The sequence below is a fragment of the Silurus aristotelis genome (genome assembly GCF_946808225.1).
Source record: "Silurus aristotelis genome assembly, chromosome: 9".
In the NCBI taxonomy this organism is placed as follows: domain Eukaryota; kingdom Metazoa; phylum Chordata; class Actinopteri; order Siluriformes; family Siluridae; genus Silurus; species Silurus aristotelis.
Genome location: NC_139582.1, coordinates 8,735,497 through 8,758,424, shown reverse-complemented (window position 1 = coordinate 8,758,424; position 22,928 = coordinate 8,735,497). Strand labels below are relative to the sequence as shown.

General features: G+C 36.6%; 1 protein-coding gene across 1 annotated transcript in view; it reads left to right on the top strand.

The window, feature by feature from the left end:
- Positions 1 to 6,207: 6,207 nt before the first annotated feature.
- Positions 6,208 to 22,928, top strand: part of slc12a4 (solute carrier family 12 member 4) — a 22,351-nt gene continuing 5,630 nt past the window's right edge. The window contains exons 1-14 of the mRNA XM_083550840.1: positions 6,208 to 6,496; positions 14,473 to 14,570; positions 14,761 to 14,892; positions 15,256 to 15,402; positions 15,792 to 15,846; positions 16,071 to 16,201; positions 16,423 to 16,664; positions 16,789 to 17,003; positions 17,188 to 17,352; positions 17,982 to 18,080; positions 18,166 to 18,223; positions 18,331 to 18,505; positions 18,878 to 18,996; positions 22,693 to 22,791. Of these exons, the coding sequence (XP_083406966.1) occupies positions 6,358 to 6,496; positions 14,473 to 14,570; positions 14,761 to 14,892; positions 15,256 to 15,402; positions 15,792 to 15,846; positions 16,071 to 16,201; positions 16,423 to 16,664; positions 16,789 to 17,003; positions 17,188 to 17,352; positions 17,982 to 18,080; positions 18,166 to 18,223; positions 18,331 to 18,505; positions 18,878 to 18,996; positions 22,693 to 22,791 (1,874 nt within the window). The 5' untranslated portion in view covers positions 6,208 to 6,357. The remainder of the gene's footprint in view (positions 6,497 to 14,472; positions 14,571 to 14,760; positions 14,893 to 15,255; positions 15,403 to 15,791; positions 15,847 to 16,070; positions 16,202 to 16,422; positions 16,665 to 16,788; positions 17,004 to 17,187; positions 17,353 to 17,981; positions 18,081 to 18,165; positions 18,224 to 18,330; positions 18,506 to 18,877; positions 18,997 to 22,692; positions 22,792 to 22,928) is intronic.

Sequence of the window (22,928 nt, the reverse complement as noted above, 5' to 3'; positions counted from 1 at the left end):
CAAAACCAAACTACAAAACAGACCACCTCAAGAATGATCTTTGACCCAACCCCAAAGCCTTTAACCACAACCAGACCAGAACCAGATTCTAAAATTATACTAAGACATATCTTACGAGGCTCACATTATATTGTCCTAGCCCATATTTATTTAAGTTTTAAATGCAAAACTTTCAAGACCCTCCAAGACTCCAGATGCAGAACAGGTCTCTCTTAGACCCAGCCTTTGAAGTTTCCAAAGGTAAATTAAACCAAACTCCTGCATTTCCAGATGATTTGCAAACTCAAACAGAACCTCATTTGACATCATAGCATCACTTTTTGAAAGAATTAGAAGCGGTTATTTGGTCTCTTCTCTACAGCAAACACAGTATGACTATATCTGTTTTTTGACATTAAATAATAATATCTAGAGGGATTTATTTGAGAATGTATGCAGTGTTATCAGATGTTCTGGTCAGGATTGCATTGCATTGCATAATCATAAATAAAGCAATCATGGTGGTGGCACCAAATAGTGTATTTTTCCATTTCCTATGTGTAAAAAGTTCATCAACAACCACAATTATTTGGTCAACATTAAATGAAAACAAACAGAGGTAGGTAGGGATCTAGAGGCCCAAGTTGGTGATGATAATCTTGGAGATAATGTGTGTGCCTGAAAGTCTATCTGTATACAAATAAATGGCCATTTCTTATCTATATGCTGTTTGGTCCACAACAGGCAAAAATACTCCAAAATCACAGATAATAATTGTTACTCATTTGGTTGAATTGCACACTATCTACAAGATCATCAAGGAAATACAATCAATATTGATGGTCAGACTAAAGAATGGGATGTAAAATGTATTCAAAAGAAAATATACACAATATTGTTTTTGTTAGTTACAGTTTATAGGAGCAAATGGATGACAATCACAAGCTTCGTGAAATAAAATCTTTCTTGGATTCCATATAACTATAAACACTACTGTACATCCACCAATTAAGATCATTAGACTTTTAATATGTGAATTTGCATTTGAAAATAGCAAGTAGCTGATAGGAGAACATAGAACCACCTAGCATTTTTGTGCTTTAGTAAAATACTTGTGGGTAAAGCAATGCTAACATGTAATTGAATGGAGGAATTGTAGTGCTTAATGACCATTATTATATCATAACATTCCCCAATAGCTTTTAGATGCTTTATAATCTCAACGGAAAGCTTTAACCTCTGAGGAGCTTGGGAATAAAACATTAAAGGCATAATTATTGTTTTCACTATTATAAACATAATTCTCTTTTGCTAGACATTAATAAATGATGATGGGATATGAAATGAGTGGTCTAGTGATTTTATCAAAGGTGTAGTCCTTACTCTGTTGTGGATATATTGTTACTGATACATTTTCCCAGTGTGTACGCTTCTATTTTCAAATCTGTAATTGCAAAATATGTTATTGGATTTACACAACATACTCCACATGAGGCAAAGTAAAAGCTGAATGTGACAGTTGCCAGTTGTTTTAGGAGCATTAGCATTTTTTTTTTTTTTTATTTATGTAAGCAATTAAGTAATAAAGATCACATTTGTTTTAATATAATATAGAGCTGTTGGAATATAAGTATGGCATAGTCTTTCAGTTTGGATTATTTGACTGAAACAAATTTAAAACAAATTTATTTTGTAAATTTTAAATAATTTATTGCTTACAAATTTTTATAGACACATTTCTTATATTTATTTTCAATATCAACTTTGTTCAGCTGTGTGAAAATTGCTGGTGTTTTGAATCAGGTCTGCATCATGGTGGCATCATGATAAAATGAACAAGCATTTTGAATTACATATAATTAACTACTTTACCTGGCCAGTGCAATATACATAAAATCCAGAGTCCATTCTAGGAATACTGAGCACAATATTAAACCCTGTGATTGGCTGTTTATTGCAGGGCATCAAAAATTTGATTGCACTATACCGTAATATTGTACAAAGCATCAGGTAGTACTTTTGCTACACATCCAGTAAGCTAAAGTACTAAGTTAACGAGCATCTGAGAGTTTGTATGTTTTGTTTGTTTGTTTTAAACTTTGCTTAGATAAAGTTCTATGTTTTTTCTTAACACTCTTAAAATCTTAATTCATTTTAGAAAACCACTAAGCCTCTTCTTTATGGTTCTTTCTCAGTACAGGACTGTTATTGTTTCTGCTCAAACTTCTCAAGAGGAAAGAACTTTAGTAATCGGATTGATTCCAACTTTAATGGGCTCCCAAAGAATGAATCAAAGACATAAAGGATCAGGCAGTTTAGTTGAGGCCTTTTTAAGTGATTTGAATTAGTGGGTAACTCATACAGTTTTATTTTGGGCCAAATTTCAAGAAGCCTTTTTGATTCTAGAATAACAGTTTATCTGTGTTACATTTCCAACAAAAGTATACCCTGAACTACGTTAAATAAAAAACATTAACAATGACCCAAATGTGGCTTATTTAATTTATTTTTATTCATTTTTAGCAATCCCTGCCTTTTTCTTTTAACGTTAAATGAATTTGCCAAATAGTATATATGTGCACATAAGCACAGTCGCAATGAGGAATGTATGTCACAAAATTTAATCCAATATTAACACACAAAGTCATTATTCATTACTCATTACAAACACACACACACACAGCAGATGGCTGCATTAGTTTTTGCAAGATTCAGTAGTCAAATGCTCATAAGTCGAATCACCATAATATGCATAGATCAAGGATAGTTCAGGTTTTGTTGTTGATTCATTCTTCATGGTGACTGAACTACAATTGTTTTTGTGGTTAAGGTCAAACAAGAGAAACACACTTCTGTTCAAAATGATAGAAAATGTCAGAATTCACCATATGAACTGTTATTCCAGGCCTTCACACCCATAATCTGTCTATAGTAGCCATTCTTAAAATTGGATCATGTCAACCATGTAAACAAATTGTTTGTTTGGATAATTATTGCATATTGCACATGAAAGTTGATCATAACCCTCGACTTTTACTCCTGCCCAAGAAAAAGCGAACGCGTTACACATGGCCACACTTATAATAGTGGAAACCATGACTGCATACGTACAACAATGCGAAGCAAAAACACTGTTTAATCAAGCAGTGCATGTCAAGAAAGCTTTTATCATTCCCCATTCTGTAGGAGTGTTCCCTTCAAACCACAACCACAACTAGACCTGCTGTTCCTCAGGATACAAGAAACATATGTGTCAAGTTTTCTTTGCACAGGCACCTAGTAAAACCTCCAGTAAAACTTCTTCCCTGAATGTCTAAACAACAGAATTTTTTTAATGAAAACTGATGACCTCTATACCAGCAATTTTTCTTAATTGCATGAGTTTTATGTAGCTTACAAAGCACTTTTCTGAGTCACTATGGACAAGAATTATTCTGTATATTTTAATATATTTATATACAATGAACTTAAAATGTATGTATACACATTTTTTAGGATATAATATCAAACTGAACAAGACAGAATTAGGCCTAATATAATCCTGTCATGCGAAATACATTGAGACATGAATAGATACTGCCTCCTTGTGGTACCTGGAGGAACATTGTTTATAACATTAAATTAAAACATTGGTAAATACATTTTTCAAACTAGTAGAAGATTGGCTGCAACAGTTTGGTAGGATTATGAGTATAATTAATTTGGATATAAGTATTTTTCAATGTAGACATGTGACCCAAAATCTGTCTATAAAGTGTAGCCAAGGTGTTTCAGGTGTTTATTTGTATGTCGATGAGTTTTAAAAGTTATTAATCTACAAGTGGCCTAATTTAAATCTAATATTAGTTTTAATGATGTGCTGTGTGTAAATTTCAGGAATAAAAAACTTGCTTATGGCCCTGATGGTCCTCAATCACAATAAATCGCTCAAGGCATATTTGGATTTGAATATTAACATAGAATATTTATAAATATAATGTGTCATTTCTGTACCCACCCACAGGACTCATACTCACAATTCTACATTACATTTCACACTATTATATAACTCAGAGGATAGTTTAAAAAAAGATTCCTCCTCTAAGGAATTATGAACAAAAACAACTATTGACTAATTCATAGAGTCCACTCGATGTCCTCCACCCTGAGAGGAAATGTTTCACAGCAGCTCCAAACATGAATGACCAACAAATCGCAGCAGCAGAAAATATTCACCACTTCCTGTTATACAGCAAAAGAGCTGACCTCAAAGGACAAATTAATTCATTTATTTTGTGAAATACGCTCTGTATTGTCCTTTAAACACTTTCTCTCTCTGTCTCTTTTTCATATAAAATTTTATTTCAGTAATAAATCACTCAAGGAAAACAATTAAACACATCAGTGGAGTCACTGTTACCACGATTTGTTCTATAACTCAAACTTAATGTGGTTTTTTTTTTTTATGTCTTTTTATGCAACTTTTTTTTTTATTGGTTACAGTCATTTTATTCACAGCTTTTTTTCTCCTTTATGTAGGATAAAAAATGCAGCACTTTTTTGTTGTTATCTTGTTTGTTGTATTTTAATTCTGGCCTTTTTTTGTTTGTTTGTTTTTTATATGGCATGTGAAAATATATGTTACTATCAAATACATTTCTCTAAAGCACACTTTATCACAACTGAATTTTGACCAAAGTACTGTACAATAATAAGTATATTCAACAAATTAAAAGTCAATGAAATCAAGTAAATCTTCAGTTTATATCTTTGAACTTTATTTCAACAGTTATGTCATTTGTTATAAAATGCCTGATCCCCTCTCAATTTTATGTCTATATTTGTGAAGAATATCAGTATTTCACTGTAAAAGGTTTTCCCAGGCCACTACACAGGTCATCTATATACATTAGCCATTCAGGAAGTATAGCTATTTGTACATTCGCAACCTTTGTTTACTGTCGGCTAATCTGATAATTAATGTAATATCGCACTTAGACATTGCTCATAATCCTCACAGTCTGTCCAAGCATTGAAAAAGCAATTTTTTATTAGACAGTGTTAGTCAGCACAAGCAGTGGCAATAACAACAATAGTGACCATAACAACATGACACATGGATGAGCCCTGGAGCCAGTCTATTTTTACAGCCTCTGCAAAAACAGGACAGAGAAGTGTTTACAATTATGAATAGAAGATAAGACTATGTGAAAAAAGAATAGATGTGTTTTGGACAGGTGAGAGATTTAAGTGTCTGATAATAGGATTTTTCAGTTGACTTTGTCTGCCTGTCCAGTGGAAAACTAAAAAGACAGTTTATGTAGGAAGAACAAAATACAACTTTCAGCAAGAACTGGGTGTAGTGTCTTAAAATAGAAAGCGCTACAGTAATTACAGACTACTAGCATTTACAGTTACTGCCAATGATCTGCTTTTTCCAGTACTTCTAATACAAAAAAAAAATTAAACATTGTTTTGGCTTGAGGGAACATACAAGCTAAATTCACAGTAAATTCAATTTGTTGAAAAGAGCTACATAAAGAAAAAGAGCCTGTGTTTAATGTCTGTATATAGACATTGGTCATTAGTTGTCTGCAATTTCTAAAATACACCTAGTACAATGAACCAAATGCTTCTTCTTGTGTATTTGCTGTAAACTATTAACTTGTTGGAAAACATTCTTAACTAACAGGGAGAAAGGTCATTAGGGAGGAAATGTGGGCATTTAAATATGATGGCAGGTATAAACAATCATCTAGTTAAACATGAAAAACATTACTACTAAACAAACTATCCAATAACATTCACATTTACTTAGCTGATGCTGCATTTGTTAATGCTGATTCATGTTTTATACTTTAATATAATGAATTTATGGCCCCTACTATGGGACAATGTATTGGCTACATATTATTTGTGATGTGGTAATGAGTGAACTTGTTTACCATTACTGGAAGTAACTTTAAAGCAGCTAATAGATGACACATGCCTTCAGAGATCTCACTGCAAACCTTCTTCTTTTCTGAATTGTATGTTTTCAGGGGTGTGTGGAGCTATTATTCCGTCCTGGCCACGTCATTTGTTCCCAAGCTGTTGCTGGGCCTGAATCATGTTTTAGGAGGCCCCTTTCAAAAGGGGGAAATGTGCTATGGCCGAATGGAGACTCTGCAGTGTGTAACGGGGGTAGGGCTGGCTCTATTGAATGTCCTTCCAAGCAGGGGCAGGGCCAAGGGGAACTAAGGGAGGAGATTATGGTAATGGAGTGAAATGGGAGGAAGTGAGCAAAGAGCAGAGGAATGCACTTGGAAGTTGCAAGCTTCAGCTGAGAGCTGAAATCCCAGCGTTATCTTTCCCAAAAGACAAGACAGGCCTAGATAAATCTGCTGGGCGAATGAAAACATGCCCCATTTCACTGTGGTACCAGTAGACGATAACTCACAAACCAACTATGACAGCCTGGAAGGAATTAACTGTGTGGATTACAGAGACACAGGACAAGATGGGTATCCTGGACATGGAGACACCGTCAGCTCTGATGGTAAGTTTCAAACAAGTTCTAAACTATTTATATAAGTCTCTGTTTTTTTGTGATTATTCTCCCAACTGCTAAGAGTGCTACTTTTTTGACACTTGGGAGTATCCATGTGGGATTACAGCAATTTTCCAGTCATGGAAAAGCTGTTGTTTTTTTGACAGCTATCTTTTCCAAGTTTTTCCAAACTTGCCTGTTAAAAGGGAGAGTGATATTTTTTAGCAGAAAATATTCACATCAATGAGTTTCCATACCACACATGACTGTGTTGACAAATAGAAAACAATTGGAGTGTGGGAGAAAACGAGAGGTGGATGACAGGGCGAGAAGTATATTAGTAGTCAGACAGGCCTCAAGTGCTCCCACGCAAAAAAAGATGGAGGTCCCACAGATTTTCTTTTCCCTAATGCTGCCAAACATCTCTCTTTTCTCATGACAGCTGTACAAGTTAGTCTCACACCCTCAATCACTTCATCTGCAGCATTCTCAGCCTCTTTCTGTCTGTTTTTTGTTGCTGTTTTTCTTTTTTCTTTTTCATGTATGCTAGGTAGGAGTCACTGCAAAAGCGAGAAGGGAACAGAGTGAAGCATCGCTCAAGGGCATAACTTTTAGTTCCAGGTCATAAGGGCTGGGTTTAAGATCAGTGTTTGCATGCCTTGTGCATGCCTGTAATGAACTAGCAGGTTTTCTGGATGCCACTACAAGCAGGCAGTGCCACCCTGGGAAAGAGAAAGTCTGGTCAAAAGAATAATGGTTAAAGAAAATCTAATTTGTATGAAATTTGCTTTTAAAATATCCTTGCTTAACTAAATGTAAATAAATTAGGATGATATGTTTGGATATGGTTTCATACTAATTAAGTAAACCTTATATTTCAATACATATACATAATTATCCACAATTTGTGTGAAAATGAAAGTGTGGGGTTATTATATTATTTGTAATCTTTTTGAAACAATTTTAAACACTTTCAGTAATTTTTATATTTGAGTTTAAGGTGTTATAGAGTCAAAAATAAAAGTAGTACAATCTGGTCAATTTTGCTGATACATTTCTAATTATTGATGTGTTCTGTTGCTCAGTAAATTCTTTTACATTATTCCAAATGTTCTCTGGTCACATTAAATATAGTAATATTAGCATACTTGTACACAAGATTTGACCTGAACTGATGGTATCAGTGATCACTTGAGCATTTTTATAAGTACAAAAATTTATAAACAGTATATTATCTGGACCATCACAGGAGGACTCAGGATAAGGATGGAAAATTTATCACAAAGTGAAAATAACTAATAAAATAACAATAGCTAGTTTCTCTGTGTATATGCACACATTGATGTCAGGGTTATCTTAATGTGTGAGTTGAATGGTTGAAGTATATGTTTTATATAAGAGATTTTTATGAAGGAACTGGAATGGGTGGGCATTTGATTGGGCACAGTGATGACTTTGTTTTAGTGTGAGCTGAGTGTTATGCTGGCCAGCAGTACACAGTGCACACATTGTGCACTAGTAAGGCTGAAACATCTACAGAAGTGACACAGGAGCATATATACATTTTACAACTAATGATATATATATTACATAGAACGTATCAAGTGTTAGTTTATCCCAGAGCATAACTATTATTGATTCGTTCAAGTCAGGTTTAGGTGTAGAGTCTTCATTTACAACCTGTACATTTTTCAACCATTTTTCTTACACATTCCCCTAAAAATTTTGCAAAAGTTTTATAGTATTAAGTTACACTTAATTCCTTGCAATGTTAATCACATCCCATATTAGGTTAAAATCATATTATTGTCATTAATATAACAACGTTTTTAACATTTTCTTTTATTTGAGTTGTTATCATGTCTACACCATAATCAGTGTCCAGCTACAATACAGTGCTTAAAAACATGCCGGCCAAGAACTCAAGAACAAAACAGTCACAACAAACACACTCCCATTCACATTCTCTTGATTACTGATACACAAACCTGGTCTCAGTTACCATCAAAGTATTTAAAGACTCACTCTGCATGCATTCATCAAGTACATGCTCTTGCCTTTTGTTTCAGTTGATAGCCAACCATTTACACTCTCTCATTGCCTTTCTGGCATCAAGTTTTCATTTTCTTCTTGCTCTTGCCTACCCACTAGACCACCAGGGGTGCCTACCCTTGTTAATATTGTCTGTTTATCACCATAGCCCGAAGTCCTATCCCGAAGTCCCTTTTTAATACAGACTTGCAGATGTATGCGTGCTTCTATTGTGACAGAAGATTTTGTCCAAATGTGAATTTCCTTCTCAAATTCGCACTGTGTGATGTCCTAATATAAACTTCTGCACACTTACAGATGAAGATGATTAGACCAAATAAGCATGTATTAAATCCATTCCTTGCCTGAGTATAAAACCCTGCTGCATACCTCAAAAGCAGTATTAGCCAAGCAGAAATAAACACATACCAGGGAGGAAGACAAAGAACAGATGAAAAAACAAGTGTTTTGTGTCAGACAGCTGATTCCACAAATGAACAAGCTTTTTACAAGGATGAACAAAAAGAAAACAAAACAAGTTAAAATTAAAAAAGAACTACATTTTGGTATGAAACAACTAATGTGAATAATTTGTGGCGTAATTTACCCATATAAAATACATTGTATTGATCAGAAGGTGGTGTTTTTTTATACAGTAACATTAGCTTTGACAGTTGTTCTGGCTAAAATTTAAATAACAGGTTTAAATTGATGCACCTTTTAATCTCTTATCATTTGACTGGTAACGCAGGGACATGTATTGTGGATCCTGCAAAATCTAATCATAGGTGATGTTTTCTGTAAGTTGATATTTATTTAAAGTGGTTGGAACTGTTTTTAGAAGAAGTCTCCAGTGTCAACTCTTTATAACAGTCGAAAGTACACCTGTTACTTTATAAAGTTAAAACAGGCTAGCATGTTTAATGAATGTTCCACAATGTTTGATATAAGTAAGAACTGCCTATAAAAATGTAAATATAAAAAAAAGGATGTATATGGGAACATGCTGACAGGGCCTTTTTTTTTTAGAAAGTGTATTTAATTGTATCTTGTTATTATAACTATACTGTGTGTGATTTTCCGAGTCAGCAATGATTTAGTTCTAACAGATCTAACAGAACTGACTGGAAGTAGCAAAAAATTTACCGCAAACCTTGTGTGATGTGGCATTCTAGTACAGAAACAACTTTTCCTGACTGAGCAACCACCTGGCTAGAGGGGAAAAAAAGCAATTTCTGTCTGAAACAAAAGCATTTTTTTTTGCTGAAGGAAGAAAATCTCTCCTAAATCTCTCTTAAATCCTTGTGCACTTTATTGTTGACTTCATTCAAGAATTGAATGAGACCCAAAATTCGAACTATTAACATATATCTTAATTCACAAAACCCTGATATAGAAACTAACTACTATGTAATCTTTTATTAATGGTGATTCATTTTAATTAACATCTTCAAATATTAAGTTAATTATTATGATGAGAGAATAATGACAGGTTTGTGGTAATTTGATACTAAATCAAAAATTTTAACAATAGAGAATGGATTTTAATTGCCATTGTGCAATATTTACTAATATTATTAAAATGTAAAACGATTAGAGGGATAAAATATTTACCTGAAGGTAGTTTCAGTAAACTGTAAAATCTTAGAGCTTAGTTATTCAATCAAAATAATGAGTTATGTTATAATTCTAAATTTCTAACAGCTTGCAGTTCAGGATTTCCATATTTTAACAAAACTTACACTTTACAGTAAATAGTCATACATTTGTAAGCATGACTCATGAATAATTTACATTAGAATTAGGTTTTGAAATAATATAAAAAGACTAACAAATATCCCTGTTGGTACTCTGTACATGTCTTATATTACTCACCTTTGTGTCCAGAGGATCTCTGCCATCTGTCTTTAAATGGTGAATCACTGTTCCACCTGTCGCAGAAGCAGACAGGATTAGAAAGGCACCTGTGAGGTGGTAGTTTAGTGGTTACTGCAGATAGAAAACACATACAACTGGTTTGATCAGGTGTGCTCGACATTATAAACATGAACAAGTAATGGATTTTCTTTGGTTAGCCATAGAGACCAACTTGCCATTAGAGAGAAACCCTTTAGACACAACATACACATATATAAACAAAAACGCACTATTTATAATCTGGACTATTACGTCAAGCAAAACAGTGTGCAGCAAAAACACAGGCCTTGGGTGCCAAACCTCAGTGGGTAATTCAGTGGATAATCATTCCTAAGCAGCATGACTTCCTCTCCTAATGCAATCTTTAAATATCCATTAAATGAAAACTTTTTGGAAAATAGGATTTCACACAAAATCCGGAATTAGGATTCAACAATGTTTTCTGTGGTTAATCGGGTTTGTGCTCTTTAACAAGTAAACTTTTATCCCCTGGGTGGTGAGAGAATTATGATAAAAATGATATAGGAGTGAGCATGTGAGCATCAGTTAATATCAGTTTCCATCTGGTATTAAAAAGAGACAATTTTATAACTTAAAATGACAGTTTAACACATAGGTTTAAGAATCAAAACCTACAGTGTTTTGCTGTAAAAAAAAAAAAAAAAAAAAAAAAAAAAACACACATAAGTGAAATCCAGATTATGTTTCACAGGACTGGATCAAATTAATTTAGTTTCTCTTTTACTGTTCTCTTTCTACTTTCTGATATCCAATTCATTATGTTTTGTTGGTATTGGACCAATATTGATCTTAAATACTGGTTCAGTGACATCTCGATAATATGTACCTTCTAAAAAGCATGCATACTGCATGTCACAAGTAAGCTATAGACCACTATTAACTTAACAGGTCAGTGTAAAGCCTGTTCTTCATGTGGTGAGACCAGAACCCTGGCTTTTGTTGCTGTTCTTTGATCTCCACAACTATGTGGATTTTTTTCACGTAGCGTTGTTAATGTGTTCAAACTTGTCAGTGCAGCCTGTTCCGTTCTCTCCTGCAGCTGCACAGCGGAGGGCTCGGTGTGTGCTCTTAACATTTCAGAGGCTTTAATCTCTTTAATTATAATGGGAAAAAGAATATCATGATTAATGAGAATTTCAGGACAATACAGCACAGTGCTGTATAATGTTTTCAGTTTGTAGCAAGATCAGGCACGTCAATTTAAAAATTCATTGACTTTAGAGGCACTAGTACCTCATTTAAAAGACTTATATTGCATACTATATAGGGTTTTTCTTTTACGTTTTTAGAATATACTGTTTATTTTAGTTAAATATACTTTGTTTACCCCCTACTGAAAAAAGCACAATAGAAGACTTAATAAACCATGTAAAGAGTTTGATTATTTTAATGTATTGGTTTAAATGGAAAATATAATGATCAATGGTGGGAACAGTAGAGACCCACACAACACATTCGGCAGAATATCTTTGGCAACATGTAGATCAAATTGTAATATATCAGATAGCCAGTGCAAGCATTAGGACATTAGGACTAGGGCTGAAACGATTCCTAGAGTAGCTCAGGTAATTTGGATACAAAAATGCATATCAATAATTTGCCTCAATGATTCGTTTAGTCAGTTTTACTCTATACGGAGCACTGTGTTTCCCCACGGACCGTTTTTACTGATGCACCACCAGCTAAGCTCTAGACCACTCTAAACAGGTATACACAGGAGACACTGCAGAATGAAAAATTGAGGAAACAGCGAGGAGGATAGTCAGGCCAGAGACAACAACAGAACGTTTTTTAAAGTATGGGATAATTTTAAACTAAAACATAAAGATGTAATATTTAAATTAAATGGGTTTAATTTTCACAGATATTCTAGCATGCAATTTAAGTACATTTTTCAAAAATGTAAACAAATTACAGGTTCATTTTAAGAGATGTCCTTTTTTCTCTTGTATATTTAGTATTGCTCTTTAATAAAGAAGTAATTTCTTATCCGATTACTTGATTAACTGAAGGAATAATCGGTAGAATACACACATAATAAAATAATCGATAGCGGCAATCCCAAATAGGACATTACATTATTAATCATCCAGATTTCACTAGGTTTCTAAAGTGGTTTCTTTAGTTTGGCTATATTGATTAAACCCGTAAACAAATATAAGATCAACCCAATGTGAATGAGGTCATTAAGAAACACATTGTCACGTGATCATAAAAATTCTGCCATGCTGCATGACACTAGGTGGTAGCATTAAACCAGTTTTTACTCAATGTCTAGTATTTTTTTTTTTTTGCCTGTTTTGTGTCAAATGTAAAAATGATATAAAATCTGAAATATAAGACCTTCTTTTGGTTATCTCTAAAAGGACAAAGTTTAATGAATAACTGAGCAGAAAATATAAGAAAGAAAGTGGAAGAAAGAAAGAAAGAAAGAAAGAAAGAAAGAAAGAAAGAAAGAAAGAAAGAAAGAAAGAAAGAGGACCATGTGAGTAAATGTAATTGGATCAGATTAAATTTAGCTCAATTTCTGTGTGAAATGTAAAAATTTAAGTTTGTGATATCAAGTGTGTGTGTGTGTGTGTGTGTGTGTGTGTGTGTGTGTGTGTGTGTGTGTGTGTGTGTGTGTGTGTGTGTGTGTGTGTGTGTGTGTGTGTGTGTGTGTGTGTTTTAATTCTCTGCTGCACTCTCAAAGTGAGGTCACAGTGGCCTGAATTGAGGGTGACTGTGTCCAGAGCTTATAACATTTCTGATATCAGAGAGACATGCTGACTCACAACAATGCAAATTGTAACCTTAAAACTAACGGCACACTCACACAGGACAAGGGTGAGTTTTTCAGCATACATAATCCAAAGAGAAACAAAAAGAGCGTAGCATTTCTTTTTTGCTCTGTGTTTTTTTTTTTATTATTTAATTATTTTTGTTTATTAAAGTTATTAATACTGCTTTTTCTGGCAAGCATTTAAATTTGCATGAATATTGTATGAGTTTGTAACTGAATATTCATAGTTTTATAAATTGGTCATTATGTAAAATTAATAACGTATATGAAATATGTTTAAATGTGCATTAAAAAGCCTCAGCTAATATTACCTACTTTATTATTTAACATTGACTAAACTGCCCTTATAAATGATCGGTATTGGTAGCAAAGTAACAAAGTAATTTGGAAAACATGTTTAATGGGTATCTGTTTAAATGTAAATAAGACACTCCTGCACTGATTACACAAAGGAATCTGATCTGCTAGTTTAAATATGATAAATTATTTCAATCTCAGCCCTGGATTTTGCAAGTTAACAAACGTTCATGTTGTTTATTGTGGATTTCAGTTTACTTATCGAATAGTAATGCAAGTGTTAATTATGAGTTATTTTCTAAATTATTATTTATTTTTAAATTATCATTTATACCTGTGTTAAATAGGTTGAATTAAAAAAAACTAAATGTAATACAATGTAATAAAATGGTAATATAGTCATTTTGATGCAAAATTGCTTGAATGCATATCTTTGCTTTGCCAACGTGAACACAATAATTTCATTGTTATGCAATGGTTATTTAAAAAACATGGAAGAGCTGAACTGACATGTAATCAGTGACCTGAAAAAGTTTGTGTGAGAGATTATTAATCTCATACCTGTATTTCAATGTTTATTATTTATGTTAGTAGTAGTACTAGTAGTATTTCTTTTTTCTTGTTTCTTTCTTTTTCTTTTATGTTGTTTTGGACATTCAGCTTTCCAATGAATGTGAAAAATGTAATTATTTGCTTTCAGTAGATATATAAGAGGTAAATATATATAAAAAAAAATCTTTAGGATGACGTAAATTGGCCCATTTTCATACAACCAAATGCATCATTTACGTTTATATAAATAATAATTATTGTTTGTTTTATTATGTTATGCATCAGAAGCATGTTGCATGTTATTACTAGAAATTGTGATATAAATAAATACTATGCACTGATATATAGTTATTATAACTTTTTGTTCTTGTCTTTCATCTTTTAGGACATGGCAATCATAAAGAAGATGTTCCCTTCCTCAACAATGCAGATTCAGCAGCAAAGAAGAATGACTACTATGATAAGAACTTGGCATTGTTTGAGGTTATTGCTTTTTATTTTAACCTATTAAGGACCAGGCTCCAAATCCATAACACAATTCAGTATTTAAAAAAAAACAATGCTGAGTATCTGTAATTACTCATTATGGATAAAACATCATCAGGTAAAAATAACTACAATCATGTATTTTAATATGTCAGTTTTCTCACAAATGAGGAATTTTTATCAACAGGAGGAACTGGACATTCGGCCCAAGGTTTCTTCCCTCCTCAGTCGCCTGGTCAACTATATCAACATTACTCAAGGGGTAAAGGAGCATGAAGAGGAAGAAAGTGCTGATGCTTCAAAGAGGAAAATGCCAAAGGTTTGAAACACACAAGACTTTACACAATCATATAGGACAATAGATTTTAAAAATACATATAAAAAAATAAGCTGCTTTTAGTTTTAACATCAATATTTGTCTTACATCGAAAAATCATTAGATTATTTAGTTATTAAAATAAATATTCTTTTAAAAATCTGCTTACATCCTAGATCCAATAAAATGAAACATTTTTGGATTCCAAAAAAAAAAAATAAAAAATAAAAAATCTAGGAATAATTAAGAAAAAAATGTATTAGAAAAAAAAAAAAAAAACGCAATTTGTGAATGTTGTTAGATATTGTGTCTGGGTAAAATTTTGACCCACATTGCTTGTGTTTTTCTGTTTCCTTGTTGCTACAGTCTCCAAACATGGGTACGCTGATGGGAGTTTACTTGCCGTGTTTGCAGAATATATTTGGTGTTATTCTTTTCCTGCGTCTCACCTGGATTGTCGGCACAGCCGGAGTTGTACAGTCTTTCCTCATAGTCTTTATGTGTTGTTCTTGTGTGAGTTGATGCATACCTCACACACACACACACACACACACACACACACACACACACACGTATATATGTATTTGTGTGTATGATTAGAGTAAGATGTACTGTATGAATTATAAAATTATGTAATTATTATAATTTTTTTTTTACTATTTATAATTACACTACATTTAATATTGTGGAGCACCTGTTACGTCCTGAGACTAGAGACTCTTCTCCTCATATTCCTTTTTTTTTCACTTGAACTACTACCATTCTGTGAATTAGTAATTACTATAGAAGTCATAACAATAAACGATTTTTCCGTATATCAAGGTTATAGTTGCTAGCTTTCTAATTGACTATCGAGAGTACATGGAAACGATAATGATTAACCACTTTCATATTTTTTTCAGACAATGCTCACAGCAATATCAATGAGTGCCATTGCTACGAACGGTGTTGTCCCAGGTAAAGCCTAAAACATCCTTATTATACAAGCATTGCTTTTTCTTTGGATGAACAGACAAGATCATATTTTTGCTGTTTTATTTAGTTTGTTTGCATATCATGCATCTAAACAAAAAGCTTTAAGTTATCTTAAAATGTACCTTTGTAAGTGTATTAAATTGTGTTTGATTATTGTATCTGTATCAGTACTGATGTTTGTGCGAATGTGTGTGGTCTGTTTCCAGCTGGTGGAGCATATTTTATGATTTCACGTTCTCTGGGACCTGAGTTTGGGGGTGCAGTGGGGCTTTGCTTCTATTTGGGAACAACCTTTGCTGCTGCTATGTACATCCTGGGTGCCATAGAAATATTTCTTGTAAGTCAAACTTTTGGTATTCTTATTTACAGCAGCAAAAAAATCCAATTACTGTTCCAAGGTTATATTGTGGTTACTCATCATGATTACTTTGCTGTTTTGAAATAATTCATAGAAGTATTTAAATAATCAAATTATAATTTGAGACTTTGGGATTAAGAAAATTATCTACTCATTGTGCTCCATTAAGATATTGTTTCAATCTGTTTTGAAATCCACAGAAATATTTGGTGCCACAAGCAGCCATATTTCATGCTACTGATGTCCATTCGGAGAACAGCGTCATGCTGAACAACATGAGAGTTTACGGCACCATCTGCCTCAGTCTCATGGCTGTTGTGGTGTTTGTAGGAGTAAAATATGTCAACAAGTTTGCATCACTCTTCCTCGCCTGTGTTATCATTTCCATTGTTTCCATCTATGCTGGGGCAGTGAAATCCATCTTCCAGCCACCAGAGTTCCCGTAAGTCTAAGCAAAACAGGATTATAGACATGATTGTTTTGAATTTCAACCTAATATGAACCAATTATAAATGCAGTGACCTAAGCAGTGAAAATGCTATAATAAAATGTTTGTTCTTGTTCAGGATTTGTATGTTGGGAAACAGAACACTGGTGCGTGATCTTTTTGATGTATGTGCAAAGACGGTACTTGTAGGAAATGAGACAGTACCCAGTAAGCTGTGGATGAACTTCTGTAGTTCAGAGAATGGCAGCAGTTTTCACTGCGATGAATACTTTGCCCAGAACAATGTGACCGAAATTCAGGGAATTCCTGGGCTGGCTAGCGGAATTATCCGAGGTAAGAAGGTCTACTATGAAAAGTATGTGAATATAATTCCAAATATTCAAAAATGTTAGGCCATTGTGCAGTGATGTTTTTATAATTGCATAATATTGGTCTCTTGACCACTAGAGAGTTTCCCTGATGTAAAAATGTGTCCCCATGATGCCAATGTTTTAAAGTGAGTGTGTCTTTTATGCAGAGAGCATGTGGGGAGATTACATGGAGAAAGGGCAGATTCTGGAAAAACCTAGTCTGTCCTCTGAAGATGTCCATGGTTCTATAGAGTCCTTTAGATATTATGTATCTGCAGACATAGCCACATCCTTCACCCTCCTTGTGGGAATATTTTTTCCCTCAGCCACAGGTAAAGCGACTTCCAACAAATTACAATATCTCAATACGGTCTACTACTGAACTCTCTTTGGCCCACTTGGGTTTTTATTATAAATGCAACTGCATTAACATTACAATAATGACATTTGGCAGACACCCTTATTCAGAGCCACTTACAATTATCTCATTAATACAACTAAGCACTTGAGGGTTAAGGGTCTTGCTAAGGGTCCAACAGTGGCAACTTGGTGGTGCTGGAATTTTGAACTCATGACCTTTCAATCAGAAGTCCAATGTCATATCCACTGAGCTACCCCTTCCCAACTATTTAAACAGATTATCAAATAGAGCTATATAATATCTAAATATTATATAGTTTTACTGTTATGTTAAAAACTGTTACTTACCTGTAAAGTAATTAATTAATATTATTTTAAACTGCATAAGTGCTTTATTTTATTTTATTTATTTGAATTACTTTCAGCTTCCATTCACTTATTGTCATATTAAAAAAGTAATATTAATATTAATATATGATTATGTTTAAAAGCATTATCATTATCATGCATTATCATAAATGCAGACTTAATTTTTTAAGTCTGCATTTATTAAAAAATTTTCTTAATTCTTAATGATAATTTCTTGATTGTATTCTTTCAGGCATTATGGCTGGATCAAACAGATCAGGAGACTTGAGGGATGCTCAGAAGTCTATTCCTGTAGGGACAATATTAGCCATCACCACAACATCCCTTGTCTGTATCCTTACTGCTATTATGTTTATTTACCTATTTTTGAAAAAACAACCTAAGAAATCAGTTTGTACCTAAATTATAAATGGCAGATTTCAGTTCAGTTGTTTTGTTCGGAGCCTGTATTGAAGGAGTGGTTCTTAGAGACAAGTAAGTACTCATCTAGATGAATTATGATCTAGCATTTCATATATTTTTATATGAGGTCAAATGCATTTGACTTTCTTCACAAGAATATTTCTTATGTGCATTTACAGATTTGGAGATGCAGTTAGCAAAAACCTTGTAGTTGGAACACTCTCCTGGCCCTCACCATGGGTCATTGTGATTGGCTCATTCTTCTCTACAGTAGGGGCAGGGCTGCAGTCACTAACTGGAGCACCTCGTCTCCTGCAAGCCATCGCTAAAGACAACATCATTCCTTTCCTCAGAGTAAGGCCTGTGCTGTTTCTAATAATTTAGTAAATATCCCAAGGCATATGTTTTGTTCAATACACAGCAGTGCCATATGTTTCAATATTGTTATCTGTCCAATTTACAGCAGACTTTTACAACTACATACTTTTCATATAAACTTTAATAGTAATGTCTAAATAATTCATAGTAGTTTTTAAATAATGTACTTTAAAATAACCCAACAGTAAGTAGGACTGAGGTTAATCTGAAAATTATGATGGTCTGCTGTTCTGGGAAGTAATGAACAGGTATAGATGTATTTGCATGTTCCTATGTAAATTGTAAATTAAAAAATTGCATTGTAATTGTAGTGATGATTGTGTGTGTTCATATACTTACAACCTCTAGGTGTTTGGACACGGTAAAGCCAATGGGGAGCCTACATGGGCCCTGCTGCTCACTGGACTCATAGCAGAGCTGGGCATTTTAATTGCATCACTGGATATGGTGGCCCCCATTCTCTCTATGTAAGGACATAACACACTGCATTGAATCATACATGCACACAGGCACACACACAAACACACGCGCGCACACTGGATACCATACCATACCATCTTCTCCCGCTTATCCGAGACCGGGTCGCGGGGGCAGCAGTCTAAGCAGAGATGCCCAGACTTCCCTCTCCCTAGACACTTCTTCCAGCTCTTCCAGGGGGACACAGAGGCGTTCCCAGGCCAGCCGGGAGACATAGTCTCTCCAGCGTGTCCAAGGTCTTCCCCGGGGTCTCCTCCCAGTGGGACGCGCCCGGAACACCTTCCCAGGAAGGCGTCCAGGAGGCATCCGGAACAGATGCCCAGCCACCTCAGCTGACCCCTCTCGATGTGGAGGAGCAGCGGCTCTACTCTGAGCTCCTCCCGAGTGACCGAGCTTCTCACCCTATCTCTAAGGGATCGCCCAGCCACCCTGCGGAGAAAGCACATTTCGGCCGCCTGTATCCGGGATCTTGTCCTTTCGGTCATGACCCAGAGCTCATGACCATAGGTGAGAGTAGGAACGTAGATTGACCGGTAAATCGAGAGTTTCGCCTTGCGGCTCAGCTCTTTCTTCACTACGACAGACCGGTACATCGACCGCATTACTGCAGAAGCTGCACCAATCCGTCTGTCAATCTCCTGTTCCACCCTTCCCTCACTCATAAACAAAACCACAAGATACTTAAACTCCTCCACTTGCGGCAGGAACTCTCCACCAACCTGAAGTGGGCAAGCCACCCTTTTCCGACTGAGGACCATGGCCTCGGATTTGGAGGTGCTGATTCTCATCCCAGCCGCTTCACACTCGGCTGCAAACCGTCCCAGTGCGTGCTGAAGGTCCTGGTCTGATGAAGCTAACACGACAACATCATCTGCAAAGAGCAGAGACGAAATCGTGTTGTCACCAAACTGGACACCCTCCGGCCCCTGGCTGCGCCTAGAAATTCTGTCCATACAAATTATGAACAGAACCGGTGACAAAGGGCAGCCCTGCCAGAGTCCAACATGCAGCGGGAACAAATGTGACTTACTGCCGGCAATGCGAACCAAGCTCCTGCTTCAGTCGTACAGGGACCGGACAGCCCTTAGTTAAGGGCCCCGGACCCCATACTCCCGGAGCACCCTCCACAGGCCGCCGCGAGGGACACAGTCGAATGCCTTTTCCAAATCCACAAAACACATGTGGACTGGTTGAGCAAACTCCCATGAACCCTCCAGCACCCTGTAGAGGGTATAGAGCTGGTCCAGTGTTCCACGGCCTGGAAGAAAACCACACTGTTTCTCCTGAATCCGAGGTTCTACTATCGGCCGTATTCTCCTCTCCAGTACCCTGGCATAGACTTTCCCAGGTAGGCTGAAAAGTGTGATTCCCCTATAGTTGGAACACACCCTCCGGTCCCCCTTCTTAAAAAGAGGGACCACCACCCCGGTCTGCCATTCCAGAGGCACTGTCCCCGACTGCCACGTGATGCTGCAGAGGCGTGTCAGCCAAGACAGCCCCACTACATACAGAGACTTGAGGTACTCAGGGCGGATCTCATCCACCCCCGGTGCCTTGCCACCGAGGAGTTTCTTTACTACCTCGGTGACTTTAGCTTGGGTGATGGACGAGTCCACCTCTGAGCCCTCAGCCTCTGCTTCCTCAATGGAAGACGTGATGGCGGGATTGAGGAGATCCTCAAAGTATTCCTTCCACCGTCCAACGACATCCCCAGTTGAGGTCAACAGCTCCCCACCTCCACTGTAAACAGCATTGGTAGGGCACTGCTTCCCTCTCCTGAGGCGCCGGACGGTTTGCCAGAACCTCTTCGAGGCCAGCCTATAGTCCTTCTCCATGGCCTCACCGAACTCCTCCCAGGCCCAAGTTTTTGCCTCCACAACCACCCGGGCTGCAGTTCACTTGGCCTGCCGGTACCCGTCAGCTGCCTCAGGAATCCCACAAGCCAACCAGGCCCGATAGGACTCCTTCTTCAGCTTGACGGCATACCTTACTTCCGGTTGCCACCACCGGGTTCGGGGATTGCCGCCTCGACAGGCACCGGAGACGTTTCGGCCACAGCTCCGAGCGGCCGCTTCGACAATGGAGGTGGAGAACATGGTCTACTCGGACTCAATATCTCCGGCCTCCCTCGGGATCCAGTCAAAGCTCCGCCGGAGATAAGAGTTGAAGATCTCTCTGACAGGAGACTCGGCCAAACGTTCCCAGCAGATCCTCACAGTACGCTTGGGTCTGCCGAGTCTGTCCAGCTTTCTCTCCCGCCATCGGATCCAACTCACCACCAGGTGGTGATCAGTTGACAGCTCCGCCCCTCTCTTTACCCGAGTGTCCTAAACATACGGCAGCAGGTCAGATGAAACGACCACAAAGTCGATCATCGACCTACGGCCTAGGGTGTCCTGGTGCCACGTCCACTGATGGACACCCTTATGCTTGAACATGGTGTTCGTTATGGACAAACTGTAACTAGCACAGAAGTCCAATAACTGAACACCGCTCGGGTTCAAATCAGGGGGGCCGTTCCTCCCAATCACGCCCCTCCAGGTGTCACTGTCACTGCCCACGTGGGCATTGAAGTCTCCCAGTAGAACGATGGAGTCCCCAGTTGGAGCACTGTCCAGCACCCCTCCCAGAGACCCCAAGAAGGCCGGGTACTCTACACTACCGTTTGGCCCGTAGGCACACACGACAGTGAGAGACCTATACCCGACCCGTAGGCGCAGGGAAATGACCCTCTCATCCGGGGTGAACTCTAACATATGGCGGCTGAGCTGGGGGACTATAAGCAAACCCGCACCCCGGATACTTCCTGCTAATTCTTCCTAATATTCTAAACACCAATGGATCAGCATGTGTTTGCAAACAGTGATTATTTACATTTGTATTAGATCTTTGGCAAAATAATTTCGTCACAGACTTTGACCGGGTCATTCTAACTAATTCAGTCTGTTGATTTTTAGTCACTGCTTTGTTTACTTTCCTGGATGTTTAAGGCCATTGCTGTTTTGGCAGAGAAAGCTCAGTCTCAAATCTCTTGCAGACTGGAGAAGGGTTTCCTTGAGGATTTCCCTCTACTTTAACCAGTTTACCAGTCCCTAAAACATAATTCTTTCACTACAATGCTCCTCATGGCAGTAGTGTTCTCAGAGTCATGAGTAGTTTTGGTTTTCCAACAAAAGTAGCACTTCGTGCCAAACCCAGGGTTTATCATTCCATGAGTTCTGAGTCTATGGACATAGACTCCTCCACCACTACGTTTTTAAATTGGAAAAGTGTTTATTCAGGGTTATGAGAAGTGTTTGATTTCTGGCAAACATAGCACTTTGTGCCAAAGCCAAGGATACTTGTTCCATGATTTTTCCATGGTGAGCCTCCAAAATGGATTTGGTAAGGCTTTTGAATTTTTTTAATAAGCTTTGTGGAGTTCTAGGTTTATGGTCACCCAGTAAGTAGAAATTCTCTAGTTTACCTTCTGAAAGTACATAGATAGAATGATTATATGAAGGCATCAATTCTTTTTGTAGTACTCTGGTTACTGTGTATCAGCATAGAGTTACCACACAACAGGTACAAAACTATGGACATGTCAGTCAGTTGTTTTATGTTTTGTGCCTGTTATCCTCAAAACTTTTTTTGTTCTTGCACCTGCTTGTTTTCTATAAATTGTCAATGTTTTGTCCCCCTAACAGGTTTTTCCTGATGTGTTACCTGTTTGTAAATTTGGCTTGTGCTGTTCAAACCCTCTTGAGAACCCCAAACTGGAGGCCACGTTTCAAATACTATCACTGGTGAGTGTGCATGCAGTGTGCAATAATCTTCAGTCATGACCTTTATTTTGGTTTTGCTTTACCAGCCGCATTAGGGTATGTAACAATCTTTTTATTATACAATGCAATAATAGACAGCATTTTAGCCTTTACATAAA